The sequence below is a fragment of the Trematomus bernacchii genome, unplaced genomic scaffold (genome assembly GCF_902827165.1).
Source record: "Trematomus bernacchii unplaced genomic scaffold, fTreBer1.1, whole genome shotgun sequence".
Classification (NCBI taxonomy): Eukaryota; Metazoa; Chordata; class Actinopteri; order Perciformes; family Nototheniidae; genus Trematomus; species Trematomus bernacchii.
In genome coordinates, this window is record NW_022987342.1 from 1967733 (window position 1) to 1989073 (window position 21341).

Below are 21341 nucleotides of genomic sequence, written 5' to 3' on the forward strand. Positions count from 1 at the left end.
CATTTTTTAATATGTTTATTTATTGTAACAACGTTTATTTTTACATACTACACATGACACATCATACCCTTATAAATAACATTTACAAAATGTGGTATATTAGTGCACAAAATAAAATAAAATGTTGCCATTTCACAAGGGCACCGACAACACAAATTGCTGTCTTATGACTTTTGCACAAATGGTAATATCATATCTACAAATAGTGCAAATAAGCCCTAAAATCACACATGGTTATTTTCCTTGAGCAAAGGAACAGTTGCTGTTATAGAGTGTCTGGATCCACCATGGCTGTCTTTCTTCGCTGTGACGCCAACATACTCAGCTGTTAAAAAAAATACATAATTATTATATAACAGTATTCAATAGATAACAAAGAGACTGAAAAAAAAACAGATTTGTCTACGTTAGAGTCAAGAGGGAGAGGTAGAGTAAGTATTGCGATCTTTTACTTTTTTTTACTTGAGTAAAAGTATACTAAAGCGAAAACAAATACTTAGTTACAAGTCAAAGTCCTGTATTCTAAATTGTACTCAAGTAAAAGAACAAAAGTATCAACATAAGTACTTAAAGTACTCATTATGTATATGTAGTATGGCCCATTACAGCATTATATATAAATACAAATGTCGTTTTTGTAATGATTTGTTTATCTCTTGATGAGGGGTTTATTTGTAATATATAATTTACTGCTGGGTACCTTACATATGTAATAATATAATCATATGTCCAAATGTATTACTTGATTTACATTTCGTACAATTTATCAAAATCTGCAAAGTATCTGAGGCTGAAAAATAAATGTAGGGGAATATAAAAGTACAACAATAAGTAACTAAGTAAATTTACTTAGTTGCAAGAGTTCCCATACCTGTTGTGTAGCAGTGGTGGCCTTTTGTTCAGATTGTGTCAGTCTTCTCTGGAGACGACTCGCCTTCTCTTGATACTCTGCTACCTGCCTCTCATACTACACACACACACACACACACACACACACACACACACACACACACACACACACACACACACACACACACACACACACACACACACACACACACACACACACACACACACACACACACACACACACACACACACACACACACACACACACAACACACACACACACACACACACACACCACACACACAACACACACACACACACACACACACCACACACACACCACACACACACACACACCACACACACACACACACACACACACACACACACACACACACACACACACACACACACACACACATTTGACTGTTCAATCATCTGCTGAACTCCATAGCACCGACAACTTACATTTAAACTTTTCCCAACCGCCTTTCTTATGCTGCATGACACTTTAGATTATAAAAATAGTCTCTAGTAAAAAACCTGAAGACGTAGCCTACGGGGATGGACACACATCTTAAATTTCCTCATAAAAAAAACAGAAATGTGTAAGAACTTCTCATCCTTCATGTCCCTTTACACCAAACTCTGGAAATCAAGCTGCAGGGTAGTGTATGTGTTACCTCAGCAACAGTATTATGGTCTTTTTCCAGCTGCATCTCCAGCTCATGTGAACGCTGCTTCTGCCGATTCAGCTCGCCTCTGAAATAGAGAGGAAAAAAGAGTTGAAACCCTCTCACATCCATGGGAAAAAAAAGTATAAAGCTTTATTTTCAAGTGTTTCAAAATGTTCAATACATCTCAGGTAGTACAGTTGGTGCTGAGGGCGAAACAACTTTAAGTGGTAAGTCAATTTTGGTTTCAACTCCGATCGAAATCTTTATTGCTCCACTTAAGCTGTTGCTCGTTCTTTGATCCAGTGTTTGTGATCAAACTGATGAAGAACAGTCCTTGGGCAGTATCATAACAAAGTATTGTATTGCACCTAAAAGAGTATTTTATTACATATTCTTTATTATATCAAACTGTATCATATAAAGGCATCAGAATAATTTGGCAGTCTGTCAGTTACCCACCAGTTTCCAGTAGACTGCCTATCTTAGCATGCTTCATTTTGTCTGGTTTCTTTGACGAGACACATTTTTCTGAGCACAATGGATCACATTATCTACACCCTGCTAAGTCACACTGACTGATAATGTTCGAGATGTCTATGTTCCCTTTCAATTTTTACCAGGAAGCCGGTGTTCTAGGCCTGACATTAGTGTCTTTCAACAGTAGCAGCAGGCTGCGTTGAAAAGCAACAGGGAAGGTATAAAAAACTGGATAACAGTCTTACCATGTCAGGATATTTTGTCAGACAGGAAGCACAATCTAAAATAAATTATTGATTTTGGTTGGTGGAAAAACTGGCATGGCCATATTCAAAAGGTGTCCCTTGACCTCTCACCTCAACATATCTGTGCAAAAAAACTGCACTCTTGGTATCCTTCATATGTGATGATATTACTCCCCATAGAAGCCATTTCATGTTGAAGTTTAGTAGTGTCCGTTTACAGAAACTGCGCTATATATTGATGGCATTCAGCTTTCCCATGTATATTGACAATAAAGGTTGTTTTTTTTGCAGTCTTTTGAACAGAAGTGCTTGCCATTAGATCACAGTTTTTGCAGAAATGTTCAAATGTCAAACGTTTTTGATACTTAAGCACAGCATGAATGTTTCTATGGTGTTCCTTAAGGTCTTGTTGTCTTACTGTAGTATGTTAGAGGGATATTTGACAATGCATGTTATTGATTCTCTAACTGAATAAAAATGTTACAATTATGACCAAAATCTGTGTAACTAATTGTATCAAACCAAAACACAATGTTTCATTGCAGGTTCTTGACTAGAACAACCGTTCCTCTCTGGATCTACCTTGACTTCAAAATACTAATGTTGGTTTATGAAGCACTGTATGGTTTCAGGCCAAAATACATTTCTGATCTTCTGCAACATTATGTACCATCCAGAACTCTGGGCAGGATCCGCTTTCTGTCCCTAGACGCAAAACCAGACATGGAGAAGCAGCGTTCAGTTATAACGCTCCGTACATCTGGGGAAAACGACCAGAAAACTCTGTGCCTTGCTTTACATCAATCGTAACAAGTCCTTACTTGAAGCCTGTCATTTTAGTCTCGAAGGCCTGAACGAGGTTCTTGGCCTCCTCTTTCCAGCGCTGGGTGCTTTTCTGCTGAGCCGCGAGGAGGCGCGTCAGGTCAGCGCAGGAGCTCCGGCTGCTATCTTCCAGCTCCTGCACGCGTGTGTCCAATCCCTGCTCCTTCAGGCTGTACTCCTGCTCCATCTGTGCCAACTGGGGGGGGGGGGCAGCAGAGACACACAACTAGTTGTCAACTGCCATAGAGCTTGAAATAACTCATAATATAATATAATATCATAAAATGGCTATCAGAAAGACTAGCAAACTGTAGGCATTGAGTTATAAAACATGTGGGCATTTGCCAGAAAGTGATGGTCTAATTGAAATGATAGGAGTTGAATTAAGGGCATTGTAAGATCTAGGGGTTTTAAAACTTGAACAATACTTAAAACTACAGATATATCTGCTTCTACTGCATTCATTTTCTTTTAGCCATGAGGCTTGATGGATGTCAATGTTGGTCTGTTTGGTAAAGATTGTAATATGTAAAACTAGACTGATGGACGTGGACATTTTTCTCATACAGTCATGTTCTTGAGAGGATGAACCCTATTGACTGACATGATCTTCTGAATATCCTGTCACGGCCCGTCCACACAGCGGCTTTGGAAAAAGCTTGCCGGCGGGCGTGTCTGAAGCTCGACCAACAACAAATCACATGAATCTCCCGCCCCTGACACACAAGCAGCGGTTTGATTGGCTAGAGCTTGTACTGGCATATGATTTGATTGGCTGACGCTTCCACCGAAAGCTTCAGAAGCTTCAAAAGTTGAACATTGCTCAACTTTTGCAGCCTGAAACGCCAGGAAAGCTCCGCTCTGCTTCCCACAATGCAGTTTGGCGAAAAGTGACGTCACCCCATTCAAAGTGAATGGGCAGAAGCGTTGGAAGAAGCTTCCAAAGCCGCTGTGTGGACGGGCCGTAACACAACCAGTGGATTCATATTCTCACTTATCCAACAAAAATCTATATTAAGTGTGTTTAGAATATTTGGACTGATTGCCATTTTTTACTGCCATTCATGTTCCCCAGAGGATAAATGCTATTGACGTATGTGGTCCTCTGAATTATCCTGTGGCACCAACAGCAGGTAAATATTTTCACTTATCCCATAAAAATATATATATTTGGAATATTTACAGTTTTCACTCGCAGTCAGACAGCCCTTTCCAACAGCCTCCCAGAACCCTAGATTTGCTTCTACATTTCCTCTAGCGGTTCGTTTTTGTTGTTTGATGGTGTGACATTGGTCCTCTTAAAGACCAAAGTCACACAATAAAAAAAGAACTGTTGTTTGGCAATGGAGTCTGGTGGCTTTGAAGGGAGCCCCAATACGTTTCCTGTCATAGAATTCTGCAGACAGCATGGTAAAGCAGTGAAGTATAGCATACTCTAAAAATGATAGATTTTTTGTGCTGGCTCTTTCTTTTAGTTTGCTGCTGCCTTGTGTGTGGGAGGACAATGACAAGTGCTTTACTATAGAAGACTTACACCTTTTTTAACTTATTGTGAGTGTCTGAAGTTCACCATATTACACATTGAAGACTTTCAGTCTGTTTTCATTCTGTTTCTAGCAAGTACCCCTCTTCAAGCACTTTATTGAAGAGCCATAGTATATCGCTGGTATTCCCCAAAGCAGGCTCCGTCCTCCACTCCGCTTATGTCCCTTCCACTGGCTTCCTACTTCTTACATTCTCTATGTTCATCAATCTAATGGGCTAGCACTATTTTGACTTATTGCCCTGCAGATTTATTTCATAACTTTTCTGGTTTTCTTTACCAAAAAACCTAGCTTGACTCGTATTTAAGTGTGAAGGCTGAAATTTCAAGCACAATAAAAAAAAAACATGTTTTAAGAATGTTATTGCGTTAATCTCTATAGTCCCTGATTAATAGTGTTTAATGGCAAGTTTTAACAATAGCATTTTACTTGTATTCGTGGGGGGGGGGATAAAACAAACACACGTCTGGTGTTGTAATAGAACAAATGTATTAGAAACTGGTAATAGAAATTAGAGGGTATTTTTTACTTCTGAATTATTGGCATGAAGTCCTAACAGTTCTTGACACTTAGCTAGCTTAGCCTCTTGGAGCTCACTATCCTCTCTTCCCTGCAATCAACAATGGACTGGGCCAGCATGGGTTTACAAGTCTGGATCTTGGAGAACAAGTAACGGCCCGTCCACACGGCAGCGCGCGTTGAAGCTTCAACGCAGCTTCTCATTCACTTTGAATGGGGTGACGTCACGCTTTGCCGAACTGCATTGTGGTTCCGTCGCGGCGCTTTGCCTCCGTTGCTCGCTTCAAAAGTTGAGAAAAGTTCAACCTTTCAAGCTTCGACGGAAGCGTCAGCCAATCAAATCATATGCCAGTACAAGCTCTAGCTAATCAAACCGCGTGCTTGTGTGTCCGGGGCGGGAGATTCATGTGATTGGTTGTTGGTCGAGCTTCAGACACGCCCGCCGGCAAGCTTCAACGCACGCTGCCTTGTGGACGCTGCATAAGTGTCTCTTAAAAGTGTTTGAAGGAAGTTGCTTGAACTCCAGAGCATTTCTGTTTATATTATATATAATTAACCTTTGTATCGTTTGTTGATTTTCTCTTCTGCGTACCTTGGTCCTTCACAATAAGTGTACCTGTTGTTTGGCCTTCTTTTGGACCAGCATGGTAGCCTTGCGCAGCTCATCCATCTCTTTGCGGAGCTGCAAGTTCTCTCTCTGCAGTTGCAGCCGCTCCTCACTGACGCCGACACAGTCGTCCCGGGCCGAAACCAGAGAGCTCTGCAGGCGCTGCACTTCCTCCTGACACCGCGAGATCTCCTCACTGTAGCTGCACACAGGGCGAGAGATCACAGATCAATCAATCAATCAGATTTCATTTATATAGCTTAATATCACAAATTTCCCTCAGGGGGGCTTTAAAGAGTAGGACTGGGCTCTGGTTTCAGACAGAGGGTGAAAAGAGGTGCTGCAGCACAGGCAGTATGAGGAAAATAAAGACCTTTTTGAACATTAGAGCATGTAAACATGTCACAATAGAGTGCCACAGTGACGCGTCCTAAAACCCGGAAGTAAGCTGCGCATGGGTTCCTTCGACAAAAAACCAATGCAATTTCTCCATAGGATTTTGGAAAATAGCTGGAAATAAGGTCTGTGGTTGACACACATTTAAGAGACGGATCACGTTTTGTTCAGTCGGATAATCTCCACATGTCTACCCTACTTTTATAATTTTCGAATCATAAATCTAATCGATAGATTTATGATCGACAAATGTCGTGTGTAGGGATTAAAAAAGTGAATTATATAAAAGGATGGATTCAGAAGGATGTCAAAAATCTGCCAGGTGTTGCCAAAACATTTTGAAAAGAAAATAGCGCTTTTTAATTTCTTTTCATAAAACCATCATATTGGCAGTAGATGGAGCCACATGGGAAACTGAATACCCCAGGATGTGAGAAGGGATATCAGTGGAGAGTTAAACTTACTCCATCTCCATCTTTTTTAGTCTGTTCTTGGTGCTCTGCAGAGTGAGACTCATGTCTTCCTTCATCCTCTCTGCATCTAGACACCTCTGGTGAAGAGCGTCAATCTTCCTGAACTCTGGTTCTGCGCGCCCCTCTTTATACACCTGAAACAAAAACACCGCAGGCAGCATTAGAACAAGCGCTAGCCTCGCCTCAAGTCATTTTTAAAACCATGTTATCCGCACTCTAGCTAGCTCTAGCAGCTTTTCTCCTGCTGTTCCACCGAGACAGATACCTTCTCCAGCTCCTCTTCTACAGCTTTCCTCTCTCGTAGGGACCTTTCAATCTGAGACTCTTTATCTGCACACTCCTACAGAGAGGTGAAAAGAGAGTAGAAGAGTCAGAATGATAAAAAAAAAAACCTGGTGAAGATTGAAAAAAGAATTTAGTGTAATGTTGAAAGAGATTTGTCCTTAATAGGCCCTTACAAGCTGCAGCGCAGACAGCTCCTCAGCCATACGGTGGATTTGGACGTTGCACTGCTTGCGCACATTATCCACCTGTAAGAGATAAAGGCACACAGTTCCAAAATGTGAAATTACTACTGGGATCTGGAAAGTGCTGTCACTTTATTCCTTTAGATAGACAGTTAGGTTTTATTAGACGAAAGATACGGTACTTGGTGGAAATTCTGTTTTGATTTTTTTCAGGAATTCATTTTTACCTCCAATGTTCCAAGCAAGCATGTGCCTTTATTACCAAAGGAAGAGAAAACAGACGGATAAAAGAAGGGACAATAATGTGTGAAAAATGGTGTAAATACTTCAGAAAGAGTATGTCAAATTGAAGTAGATAGAATGTCAAAGGATTTATGAAAAAATGAACAAGTCAAGGTGGAAATAATCTAGCATGAACCTCGGAAGGCATGAATTGACTTAAATTCACCATAGAAATGACTGAAAAACTGAAAAATAGAGGGACAAAGGTCTAAAAGAATATATATATAATAGAATATATATATAATATTTCTAAGAATGTGAAAGAGACAAATGAGTTAACATGAGCCACCACCTATGGTTTATTTAATGTCATGTTATTTCCTTATGTGTAAGACGTCATATAAGCTGTGGGTTGTCGTGTATGCTCACCATGTCATCTCAATGTCCCTCTTTGGGTCAGACCGTATGACACTACACATCGTCCCTTCTCACTTTGTCCACAATTATATTTAAAGAGGCCCTAATATGCTTTTTAGGGGGGTTTTAACCCAAACAATAATACATCTCAACACGGGGTGATCCAAATCATGCTCAGCATAATAAAATAACAATAACAAATGCTTAATGTATCATCCTAATATATTATAAATAATATAAATTAGCAAAATAGCTTCAACACCACAAATATAAACAGTGCTCCATATCAGTACTAGTGGTCAAGACTCCACAATATATGCTTTAGCTGAACAGTCTGAACCTGTATTTCGAGAAATGTCCACCCTCACCCATGCATTCAACTCTGCTAAATGGTCAATTTAATGCATTCATGTAGCACCTGTCCAGTCTTTGCGAACCCCAATGCTTCTTCATACACCCATTGACACACATTCATAGAGAGGGAGCCATACAAGGTGCTACCTGCTCAGAGAGACTAACATTCACACACACTCATACAACATTAGCCATGCCATCGAGACTTATTTGGGATCAGAGGCCTGTACTACGAAGCTGGTTCAACCTAACCTGGATATGTTGGAGTTAGCCGGTTGGCCTAAGCCAAAACATACGCGCTGGCGCTAAGCTGTACTACGACGCTGGATATCAAGTGGATCGCTCAAGCCAGCCGTGTCCTATCTAGTTAGGTGCGCGTTCACATAAAAGGGGTGGTATTTGGAGCATTCGAACAATCTCAAACACGGAGAAGCGTACTGACAGCGCAGCATACTTCCTGAATGAAAAGTGAACTTTAATATTAGTCAAATATGAAGAAGTTAAACTTTAAACATCCATGACTTAAACACTTTATCCAGGATAAAAGCCACATAGCTGCACCTGCAAGGTGAATACAGCTGGTAAAAGAAAAAGTGTTTGAATGCGTACATTAACAGGTTTATGAAATCACTGCCCCGTATAAGACACGAGTGGATCTGACTTTAATTACATTTGACTCGAGTGTTTCGTCAACTTAATGTGTTGCTTAAAATAATACTTCTGCATACAGTATGTGACACTGTGACTGTTGCACGGCCAGATACGGCTCAAGAAGCTGACTCAAATAAGGAAATACATGATACATTATGATGTGATATGATATGCACTCACAGTGCCGCGGACTGTACTTAATGTTACTCTGATCCGGTTACTTATGTCGTGGCAGATATTTAAGTAAGCTTTCTTAACGCTAATATTATAATAGTCAGATTGCTCTGAAGATGGGAGGGGATATTCTATTAATTTCCACGGCCGTCTTTCCTGCAACGGCAGTTTTTCTGTATTTCCTCTATCCTGTAATATGAATTGATCGCTTTAAACTCCGCAGTCCGCACACGGAGCTCTGATTGGTCAGCAGGCGGTGCTTTCACTGAGTTGATCTCTTAGCCTGCCACCTAACCTGCTCCGAAGCAGGTTTGCCGCTCAGCATAAGTTACCATGGAAATCTAGCCTGCTAAAAAGAGAACCAGCGTCGTAGGACCGGAAAGCCAGAGATTTCCCTGAATTTAGCCGGCTAAGCAAAAATCCAGCTTCGTAGTACAGGCCTCAGGTGTCCTGCACAAGGATACATTAACATGTTGACAGCAGGGGCTGCGGATCCAATGATTGGCTTTCCGATTGGTGGAAAAAAACTCCACTTGCTGATTCTCAGGTAAGTCTGAGGTCTGACTAACATCGTAAGCAGCTTTAGTGTTAATTCTTACACTTTCATTTTCTTAAAATGTCTTCTTATTTAAGATGAGTTGGAGAGGAGATTGCAAACGCCACAACATAGGTGTAATTCTCAAAAGTCAAGCTAATTATCAGTTACTCTATAAAATAACATTTTCTTTTGTAAAAATGGAATTCAGAGAACAAGATGACAGCCCCAGTTTGCCGTCCTACCGGGGCCTCATTAACAGGATTAAACAGTTTAAGGACTTGATGGTGAAGACTCATTAATTGAGCATTACTCACAATGTCCCCGACTGAGGCTAGGCAGGGGGAAGAGCGTCTCTTTGCTTTTGGCTTTGTACATCAGTATGGGGTCGAGCCGCCGTGTCAGGCTAATTATATATCAAATATTCTGTGGTTTCTGTTGTTTATTCAGGGATAAGTTTCTTTCAGAATTTAAGTATAGAGTTAACACCAAATATCTTGACAACAGTGAGTACTTTTGACTAATGATGGGACATCATCAGTATGTTAAAGGCAGCAGATTGTAGTTGCAAACAGTAAATGACATGTAGGGCATTTGGTCAAATAAGCCAAAAGAGGGGTGTAGTGACCCGGAAGTTAGCCTAGCAATGGCTCCCTTGACTAAAAGCCAACGGAAGTTTTCCATTGGATTTTGGAATATTGCATGTCATAAGATCTTTGGCAAACACACGTCACCACCGCTAAGCTAAAGACAGCTAATGTTTTGCATGATGACGTTAAGTAGTCCATTTAGCCACTTGTTAGCAACCATCGTTTATTAAAGACACGTAAAAGCTACAGATGTGTTCACCAGTTGGGTATTCACTGAAATATTTTATGTTGCAGAACAAAGAAAGATCATTGTAAGCTTGTGTTCACCACAGACCTTATTTCGGGAATTAAGAAAACCCATTTAAAAATACACGGAAGTGCTAAAATGCTCACTTTCGGGGTTTAGGACTCATTCCACTCTATTACAGACAGCTGAAATTATTTAATGGAATTTAAATTAATCTCAAACAAAAAAAGCCCAACAATATTGTGGAACAGCCTTTTGCTACATAACGGTAAAAGATTTGTAGTGCGATTTGCAATGGCGTTATTGTCTAGTTGTCTCTGTTTTTAGTTGTGGGAATTATACATTGGTTCAGTATTGTTTTCATATTTCAAAGAGGACATACTCCGGTCATTTTCAGGTTCATATTTGTATTTTGTGTCTCTACTGTGACATGTTTCCATGCTTTAAGGTTCAAAAAGCTCTATATTTTTCTCATACTTCCTGTGCTGCAGCTCCTCTTTTCACCCTCTGTCTGAAACCAGAACCCAGTCTGATTGGTTAGCAGGTCGACTCGGTTGTGATTGATCGACCGTTTAGAGATGTTTTGGAAATGTTCCACTCCTTAACCTATCATGTTCAATGTGTTGGAGCGATAGGCAATATAAGTTACGTAGTGATGTCACTATGTTACGGAGGTAAACAAAGGAATTTGATCGAGGCGTTTCATGCAGGGGGGGGAGTGTGTGGGAGAGAAACTCCCTCTTGAGGAATCCTTTGGATTTTAGCCTTTGCAGACCATTTACATGCACAAAAACCTATATAAACTAACCCTAACCCCTAACCCACTAAAGGAGAGCCCCAGAAAACATAATAGTGCCTCTTCAAGTTGAATGTATAGGGCTTTCACTGTTTTGGGACCATGTTGGAAATTAAACCTTAACATTATCTATTACATCAATTGATAATTGGTAGTTAAAGCAATTCATCTCTAACACACCTCTTTCCTTGTGCGTACTGCAGCATCCTGGATTAACTGTTTGATGGCCTCCTTTGTCTTCTCCAGCTCATCTTTTTTCTGTTTCTCTCTTAACAGGATCTGACAGGAGAAGGTGAAGAAACACACAGTTACACTCTCAGTCAGCAGGAGATGGATTGTCAGAGTATCTTGCAGCTCAACAGATTTTGAGGGAGGTTCAGCCAAAGAAAAAAACAACAGAAGAAGGGATGGTTACAGAAAGGAAGTGTCACCTGTTCCTTTAGCAATGTGGCCTCCTCAGCCACCTGAACGCTCTCTCTAACTTTGGCCAGGGCTTCGTACTTCTCCTCTTCCAGGGTGCTGCAGCGATTTTGAAGTTCCCCCACCTTTCTCTCCCACACAGTTTGATCCCTGCGAACCGTCTCAGCCTCCTGGGTGGCAGCTTTTAGTCTGGAAGAATGTAGAAAAGTTAGAGAAAGGTAAGTACAAGCAGGGGGGAAGACAGGAATTGCTGCATGGCTCTTTAATACTGTCATTTGGAGGTCAACTTCTACTACAACTGATTCAGAAATGCTTCGATTTGATAACCAGAATGTGGTGTGTCTAGAGAACTGTAAACACTTCTAGAATGAAGATTGTATACAATTGTGTCACTAGTTTCACAATGCTGCAATACAACTGTTTCATTGAGTGATTTTTGTCAATGTTGTATTGAAAGAACGTCGGAAAATGCTGATTTCAAATATGTGAGTTTTCCTGCTTTTCTCGCATCATTTTGAAAATATTTAAGTTATAAACTGACAAAGAAGACACTTGAAGACATCCCTTTGGAATTTAAGAAAGTGGGATGGACATTTTTATAAAAAAAAGAAAGTTGTAATAGAAAATATAATGTGCAATCCACTTCCTCAAACATATGTTCTGTATTTTTCCAGAAGAAAAAGCAGAGGTTTTCCTCACCTGGCCTCCAGCTGGCTCAGGGCTGCCTGAAGCTGCTGGAGCCGTCTGTCTGCTGCGTCCTCTCGACCCTGAGCCTCTGCCACATCTTCCTCCTAAATGTATACACATAAAACAAATACATTTTTTTCTCAATTACCCGGAACAATTCTTTGACAAACATCTTTTGGAGGATATTGGTAAAAGGTGGCCACAATATCCTAAAAGTGATGCCCGAATGCAAAAAACAAACAACATAAAATCAGATAAATGTTCTAATAAGTATGAAACAAAAGCAACTGCTGTTTCAATTGAATTCATATCACTGCATACTAAAGCTAGGTTCAGTCAACAGCTAGAGAAAATAAATGAACCATTAAGTGCCAGTACTTGGAATAGATTACAGTTACAACAATTTTATTAAACACAAAAAATGACATTGTTTTAAAGATTTTACAAACTTTTTAGGTGCTTTACAACTCTGGAAATGCTGAATATATTTATATTCTGTGCATGTTTTATCTCCTCTCACCCGTCTCTGCATTTGGTCCTGGAAACTCTGCAGCAGTTTGGTCATCTCATCCACTTTGGCTGTGGCCGTCCTCAGCTCAGCCTTGGACTGCCTACACCGGCATGACAGAGAGACAGAAACAGTTAAAGCACCAAGACAACCTGACGGCCATCTTGAATTTATAGTCCCCTTATTTGGTTATTAAAACATTGTTTATATTTAAGAAAATTCACTTAATTCACTGTTTTTGGATGCGACAAATTATATAATGCAACATGTTAACTTCTGAGCTTTGGAGGTGTTCACAGATGGATTTAGTTTGCTTTTTAACAGAGAGTCATAATGCTAAGCTAAGTTAACAGGCTGCTGACTATAGCTTCAAGCGTATTTTATAAACATTTCAAACTATTCCTTTAAATTAGACGCTTAACCAAAATGAAAATAAACAGCAAGTACAGCTGCAACGATTGTTTGGTTGAAATAAAAAAGACCACCAATTGTTTGCAAAAATCAATTAATAGTTCATATTCAACGCAACCTTGTACTTTGATAAACTGGGATGAATATTTCTATGTTTGACGAAAGCCTTTTATGTAAAAAAGAAACAATAATAAATCGTGCAGATTTAACTTTTCTGTAACAACATGGCTTTGAGCCATGGGTAAGACTGCTTCGAGGACAAGTAATGTTGAATCCTGAATCAATTTGTTTTTCCCATAGTAACAATACCTCTACTTCTGAGAGAATGTGTCAGCCATGTTGAATGTATTTGTATTTGTATGTATTTGGTTACCTGTGTTGGCTGTGTAGATCCTCCATCTCTGTGCTCTGCTCCGTCACAGTCTTCAGAAACTGTTGGTTTGTCTGTGTGTGGCAAGAGAGACAAGACTGCCATTTGTGTGGCATGACTCCAAACACACACACCCCAACTTTATCCCAAAACTAACTTTCTCCTTTATCTCACAATTATTTGACCTTTTAGAACACACCCTAAGGAGACCCTGTCGGTCATTCATGGCTCACAAAGGATCCACACATAGAGACTGAGGGGAAGAAGGCTGCTGGTTTCAGAAGTCAGAGAAGGGAAGCCCAAGGCATACCCTCATTAAAAATGCATCAGAAGGATATAGTATTACCCTCTCCTCACACATTGCTTTGTGTCCAAGGTAAGCACCAGGAACACATGTGTGAGGGTATCGGTTTGTGTGTAAATAAAGAAACTCACGCAACACTAAGCCTGTCAGATAACTACTGCAAAAGAGAGCCTTATAGTTTGACGCCGAGTGTATTTTCAGGTTCATATTTGTATTTTGTGCCTCTACTGTGACATGTTTACATGCTTTAATGTTCAAGAAGGTCTTTATTTTTCTCAAACCACCTGTGCTGCAGCACCTCTTTTCACCCTCTGTCTGAAACCAGAGCCCAGTCTGCTCTGATTGGTTAGCTAGCAAGATCTGTTGTGATTGGTCAACCACCTAGAGATGTCCTGGCCCTTAGTCTATCATGTACAATGTGTTGGAGCGCTAGCCAATAGTAGCCAAGTGTTACATAGTGATGATACTATGTTATACTATGTTATAATAATAATAACAATAATACATTATATTTATATAGCGCTTTTCTACAACTCAAAGACGCTTTACAGTATGAGGGAGGAAACAAGGACAGGCAAAAAAAAAAAAAAATGGGGTTTTGAGGCAGGACTGAAAGACTGTGAGGGACTCAGAGTCACGAAGATCTTGGGGGAGGGAATTCCAGAGCCTAGGAGCTGCCACTGAGAAGGCTCTGTCCCCAATGCTGCAGAGTTTGGATGTGGGAATGGATAGGAGTCCGGCTGCGGTGGATCTGAGGGACCGTGGGGGTTGATAGGGGGTGAGAAGGTTTGTGAGATAAGGGGGGGCCAGATGGTGGAGTGCTTTGTAGGTGAGGACCAGAATTTTGTAGTTGATGCGATGGGAGACAGGAAGCCAGTGAAGGTCTTTGAGGACTGGGGTGATGTGATGCCATGATTTGGTATGCGTAAGGTGACGTGCAGCTGCATTTTGAACCCGTTGGAGTCTGTTGAGGGATGTAGTGCTGATGCCGTAAAGAAGTGAGATGCAGTAGTCAAGGCGGGAGGAAATGAAGGCGTGGATTAGTCGTTCGGATGCGGGGCGGGAGAGAGAGGGTCGGATTTTTGCAATATTGCGGAGGTGGAAAAAGGAGGTTTTGACTGTTTGGCGGATGTGAGGTTCGAGGGAGAGGGTGAGGTCAAAGATTACGCCAAGGTTGCGTGCCTGATTGGAGGGGGAAACAATGGTGCCGTCGATGGTGAGTGTTATGTTAGTGACCTTGCTGAGGGTGGATTTGGAGCAGATTAGGAGGAGTTCTGTTTTGTTGCTGTTCAGTTTGAAGAGGTTATGTTGCATCCAAGTTTTTATAGCTGTCAGACAGGAGTCGATGTGGGTAAGGGGTGGGTTATGGAGGGATTTGGTGCTGAGGTAGATCTGAGTGTCATCAGCATAGCAGTGGAAGTCGAGGTTGAAGTGGCGGAGTATCTGACCGAGGGGGTGGTAATTAGTGAGGGAGGAGGGATCAAGACCGGGTTTTTTGAGGATTGGAGTAACGGTAATCCAACAGGATTGGAGTAATTTATGTAAGTAAACAAAGGAGTAAAGTCGAGGCGTCTAAGGCAGGGGGGGGGGGGGGGGGGGGGGAATAGCAACTCCCTCTGGGATTTTAGCCTTTGCAGACCATTTACATGCACCAAAACCTATATAACAAGCTACAGGAAAGGGACAACCCCTAAAAGATTAATAGGGCCCCTTTAAAAAAGGCATCCACATCTAGTTAATGTTTAAAAAGCTAATCAAACTGGAAAAAATAATCGAACACTGCATTTACATTTTGATTAAAAACCTGAAACTACTTTGCCGTTTTTATAATGTCTATCGTATCATATGTTTGTCTTTTCTTTTCTTGTAGTAGAATTGTTTATCATAGTGTTTTCTAACTTAATCTGTGTATTTTATATTGTGTTTGCATTAGATACTGTATGGATATATATATCCCTTCTGCTGTTCATTAGTATCTAATCACGATGTATGTTTATTTTTAAATGTTATTGTATTATTTGGGATGGTTCAAACTAATCTAATTAGGGAGGACTAAGCTGCTCAATCTACAACAGGCCTCCTATCTCACATCTCTTTCCTTTTTTCTGTAATATATGTATATATAATTCTTTTTTTATCACTTAAATGGGGTTAGTGGAGAGAGTGGAAGGAGGTTTTGGTTGAATTAGTTTGCTCTAGTTTAAAGGAGAGGTGTCATGCTTTTCCGGTTATTACCCGTCCCCTTGTGTGTTATGAAGGTTTTTATGCATGTAAACGGTCTGCAGAGTCAAAACCCTCAAAGTACACCCTATAGCGAGTAAAACTCTAACACAGAAAATACCTCCCCAAAACGCCTCGTTGGAGATACGTCATTGTCCATTTGATTCTTCCGGGTACGGCATGATGTCAAGCCGTACCCGGAACGAAATGGACCAATCCGTGGAGCCGTTACGTTAAGCCCCCGCTGATTGGTCCAAATTGACCAATCCACGGACTTCCTCACACACACTCAGTGCAGGCAGCTCAGCTGATTTCTCCTCCCTGGCTGCAGGCTGATAACAGACTGCAGGATCGCGGCGAAATTCTCTCTGCAGACCCATTCTCACAGCGTTTATCAACCTTTTTCTTACTCAATATCAAGCCACACTTATTGTTTTTACTTCGGCTGTGACTTTGTGTGTGCTCAGGATGAGTTTGGCTGTGTTTCGCTATGTATCCTAAACAAGGAAACAACACCTCCACGGAGCTCAGCGCGATTCACAACGTCCCGACCAATCAGAGCACACTGTGCTCACAGGGAGGGTGGGGGCTGGAGCTATTGGAGCTACAACGAGCCGTTAAAGGCAGAGAGTGAAATTCAGTGAATACACGTAGTTTACAGAGATGCTGTATGAGAAACCAATGTGAGTTTGGAAAAATGCACAGTATAAATCTATTCTAGTAGACCTCAACAATGGAATTATGATCAGTGGAAATGGCCATGACACCTCTCCTTTAACACATTTACATGAACACAACAATTTATTCCAAATGTTTGAACTGAGATTCATGCTGGATTTGCCATTATTTGTTCAATGCTTTGGCAGCACATACGTCATTATGTTCATGCCAAAAATAAAAAATGTAATTTGAGAGAAAGAGAGAAGTGCATAAGGAAACAGTATGTGCTGGAAGTTAGAGGATTACCTAGCGAGCTGACAGTCCATTACACAGCTGAGACAGTTCTGGCCAACTACCAGAGGGATTTAGACTCATTGAGTTACACGATTCATTATTAAAGCAGGGGGTTCATTTCGGAGGAGTGCACAGCATTTCGATCCCACGGCTAATTAGGAGGCAACGATTCAAACACGCTTTTAATTAACCGTCACTTACCGATTCCAGGTTCTGATTGGCCACTTGAAGTTTGTGTGTGTGCTGCTGGAACTGAACAAGCTGATCCTGTGAAATAGGGACGAAAAAACAAGTAAGAAGAAGAGGCACTCAATAAAACCTAACTGCTTGTAATTACCTTGTGCTTATAATGAGCATTAACTGAGGCCAAACTGCTCTAATTAACCTTATTTCTACCTGAATGGCTCCATCTAGTGGTGGAAGCCTGATGTGCTGCTAGTGTGCTGCTGCTGAATGCTCATGTGTCAACTGCACCTTAGGGAAACAACTCATCACCCCTTTTTTTGTATCTTTGTGGACTGCCAAAACTAATATTCTTGTTTTTTGTAAATTGTTAATAAATAAGTAAATGAAATGTATGTATCTTACGTTTTGTATGTATCATAATGATTTTCTTTACCTTATTAGAGCCCTTAAAGGTGGGGTAGGTAAGTTTGAGAAACCGGCTCGAGATACACTTTTTGTTATATTCCATGGAATGCTCTTAACATCCCGATAGCAATGAATATCTTAAGTGCTTTGACAAAAAATCAAAAAAAATAAATAATCTGTGGAAGCCGTAGTACTGTAAAAAGTACGACCAATCATTTTAGCCGGCCCGGCTAAAATAACTGGATGGCCTACCTGCCTGTCAGCCTTCCGTCTGTGCACAAACTTATCTTGTGCCCTCATTGGTCATGTGCGCGTTCGTGTGTGTTGGAGGAGGGGCTCTGTAAGGAAGTGGCAGATTTTCTCCGGTCGTGTATTTTCAAATTCTAGCGATCTCGAGCCGGTTTCTCAAACTTACATACCCTACCTTTAAATTAATGAAAAAAAAGAATACAGCACAATTGTTTAGGATAACAAAATAAAAGGATTTATTTAAAAAGTATAGCCATTTGATGCATTTATTTAATTGTACAGATCTTTTTACATTTGATATGTTTATGTCATCTATTTTTGATATGTTCATTCCTGTCTTCTGTATGCTTCTGTCCCTGCTATTTTATTGTAAAATATCTTAAAGCCATGTTATTTTGTACATTCATTTTTTATACAAAATAATATAAAAAACGGCACCTTGAGCTGTTGTCTCTGAGCAACGTGGATCTGTCCGTCAGTGGCGGTCTTCTGGAAGGTCTGCTGGAGGCGATCCAGCTCCTGGGCGGCCGTCTGCCCCAGCTCCATGGCCTGCACACGCTCCTAATCAAATACAAGCAAAAATATGTATGTTAAAAACTCAAATTGCTCTCTTACTATGGATTACATCCCTGCAAGGCAAGTTCATTTATATAGCAACACAACGCAACCAAGTAACAAAAAAACATTAAAAGCATTGAGACAAAGTGCAACAAAATCACATTAGAAAATGTAATATTGTAAATCTAAATACAAAATGATATTGCATTGTAAGATATACAACGTTTTTTTTATTTAATAAAAGGCAGTGGCTAATTGAAAAGTCCTACTGATTTAAAAAAAAAAAAAGGTGTGATCTGCAGTTTTCTGGTTGACTGTTCCAGATATGTGGAGCATAATAACTCAACTTCTCCAATCATGTGCATTCAGAAAAGGGGATCAAGTGTAGAGCCGACACTAGCGGCATTTAAAACAGCTAGAATCTGTAAAAAGAGAACTGCTTCAAAGTTATTCTTGTGTTGTGTCCTGTCCGCAAGTGAGTGAGTCACCACTAAATGAAATAGCTGTCCTGTGTAGAGCCATTGGGGACAGATGTTGTAATAGCTCTCGTCAGTAAGCCCAAGGCCACTATTTAACAAAGCATTAATGTTTTGTTTTTCGTAGCTACACATTGAAAATACACAATATAAAACATTTAAATATGACGGTTTAAAGTGGTTCCTTTCTTAGGCTGGTATGACCAGCAGTTTCTGAAAGCAAACGTTAGGTTAATACACCTACTACTGAGTCATGTCGCTTTCTCTACTTGTGCTACCTATAGAAGTATTTGAGACGTGAACATAGTAACTGTGATGTCACCCATGGCATTGTGAAGTAACGTTTTCAAGCCTTGAGTCTGTTTTTTTGGCCATTGCCATCTCGTTTTGTTGGAGCAAGAAGTGACCATATTTGGAAAACAGGGTGGAGCTAGGAGGCATCTTTCCTTGTTGACAGGTCACTGTGGGACCATAATTTACACAAAAAAAACATGCTGTTTTTTTTACTTCAAACTCTAAACTTTAACCTCTTCAGAAAATGTTAACTAAGGGAATAAATGAAGTAAGAAGTTGGGTCTATTTTTCGTAGTCTTCTATAAAACCTGACTTGATATATGGCCCCCTGCTGGCCAATTTAAAGGTATGCATGTTTAACACACTACTGCATTGGCTTCACTTTTCAATCTAGCGTCTACGTCAAATTATTTTACAGTCTTTGGCGCCACTGTAACATTAGTTATTTGTTTCAAATAAATGCTTGACCGTAGTTTGTGTATGGGATAATGTGCAGCGAGGCGGTCATTACTAAATAAAACACAGACAGAGAGCCCACACTGTGGTACTGTTAATGTTGACTTCCTGTCTGACGTCCAGTGCTCTGTCTTTTAACCTCTTCCATCTCCACAAATATAAAAATAAAAATTCCCAAACTATTCCAGTATTTTCAGATGGAGCAATCTAGTGTTTGTTGTCCACAGCTGATCAACCAGACTTTTTTCTGCAAATTGATATGACTGCACATTTTCCCTTGATCCTCCTTATCAATGGTCATGTGCTCACTAGCACCGATAGCGAAAAATAACAAACCTCTGGAATGCCTAAATTGACCTATAAAAATAAAGTATTTACCATGTAATAATTACATTTGTTTTCCTTAAAGATTTCAATGTGCTATTTGTGTGTATAATGTGAGGTTTCTTTTTTTATTGATTTTTGAGTTTTGGGATGTGATTGTTTTTCTGAGGGTGCAAGATGTAAGTGGGCGCATTCTGATCGAGAGGTCAGAGGTTAAATCCCTGCCCCTGCAGTTGACATGATGAAGTGTCCTTGGGCAAGATACCTGAATTGTATAGAGGTAGCTTTGAATAAAAGCATCAGTTAAAAAACATGTAATGTAATAATAGTGAATAGAGGTATGGTTTCTCTGCCTCTGTATCACTTGTTTAGGATTTCCTTGATTTAGGTTTTTTAGGTTTTGTGTCTCATTGGTTGTTTGCATTTTTGGTTTTCTCTAGCTTTACATTTTTTTGAGAGATAAACTCTGGTTTAATTGTCTTCTTATTTAACAATTTATATTTATGTATCATATAAAACACATGATCTCACGTCTGAATGCACAGAGATGAAAACATATTACCTTAGTTTTTCTCTTTTGGCAAAACAGCAAACAAATGTGGAATCAATCCTCTTATGTTTGGATATAAGGACGTATGCAGACCTGTTCACAGAGCTGGAGCTGCTCCTGCAGGTTTCTGATGACCGCTTCCTCCTCCAGCGTGCCGCCCTCCACTCCTGAAGCCACCGGCAGGACATGAAGCTGCTTCTCAACTGACTCCCTCAGCTCTGCATGCAGCCTGGCGACAGGAGAAAGGTCATATTGAAAAATATGTAATTAGATAAAGTTCATGATTTAAAAAAGAATACCAAAACCTTAATTACAGTCCACAAACCACACTTTATTTGGCTGTAAAATGTAGATAAATATAACAAGTTCAAGTAAATGTCTTATAAAAGACAAAGCAAAATAAAAAATATAGAAATACAAATATTGTATAAAGTGCAAAGTAAAAAAGTGCACAAAATGTTTTTGTGGTGGGACATACAGATACAATCAAAGTCACTCAATGTTTATTAATGAACTTTTCAAAAACAAATAAATAATTCAAGCATCTGATGTTCTTTAAAAACATATCAAATGTCAGAAAAGAGCTTGCTTGTTAACACCAGTAGAATTCTTATTTACCTTTCATTCTCCTTGACAACCCTCTCCAACTTCACTTTCATGTCTGTCATCAGCCCCTGTTGATTATAGAAAGTAGAAAAACACAGTGAAAACCTATATTTCATTTTTATTTAAGAAGGAAAACACACTGGAGAACCTCTTTCTTGATTGACAGAATTCCATGGTACCATCATTTACAAAATGAACATCATGCTTTATTGAAGAATTAAAAAAGTTGGGTCATTTCTGCTTATACATCTACAAAAATGGACGTGTGTTTCCTGCTGTCCATTTTTAAGGAATGCTTAAT

At 40.0% G+C, this 21341-nt stretch overlaps 1 protein-coding gene across 3 annotated transcripts in view; it reads right to left on the reverse strand.

Moving 5' to 3' along the window:
• Positions 1-21341, reverse strand: part of sclt1 (sodium channel and clathrin linker 1) — a 23667-nt gene continuing 2326 nt past the window's right edge. For 2 of the 3 annotated variants that reach the window (XM_034130784.1, XM_034130792.1), the window contains exons 6-22: positions 21053-21108; positions 20528-20663; positions 18215-18337; positions 17138-17203; positions 13462-13532; positions 12690-12780; positions 12182-12273; positions 11494-11671; positions 11243-11341; positions 7068-7139; positions 6875-6949; positions 6601-6743; positions 5750-5942; positions 3070-3266; positions 1533-1611; positions 872-967; positions 1-325 (exon numbers count right to left, since the gene is read on the reverse strand). In XM_034130784.1, the coding sequence (XP_033986675.1) occupies positions 266-325; positions 872-967; positions 1533-1611; positions 3070-3266; positions 5750-5942; positions 6601-6743; positions 6875-6949; positions 7068-7139; positions 11243-11341; positions 11494-11671; positions 12182-12273; positions 12690-12780; positions 13462-13532; positions 17138-17203; positions 18215-18337; positions 20528-20663; positions 21053-21108 (1827 nt within the window). In that variant the 3' untranslated portion in view covers positions 1-265. The remainder of the gene's footprint in view (positions 326-871; positions 968-1532; positions 1612-3069; positions 3267-5749; positions 5943-6600; positions 6744-6874; positions 6950-7067; positions 7140-11242; positions 11342-11493; positions 11672-12181; positions 12274-12689; positions 12781-13461; positions 13533-17137; positions 17204-18214; positions 18338-20527; positions 20664-21052; positions 21109-21341) is intronic. The other variant, XM_034130799.1, reaches the window with a different exon arrangement.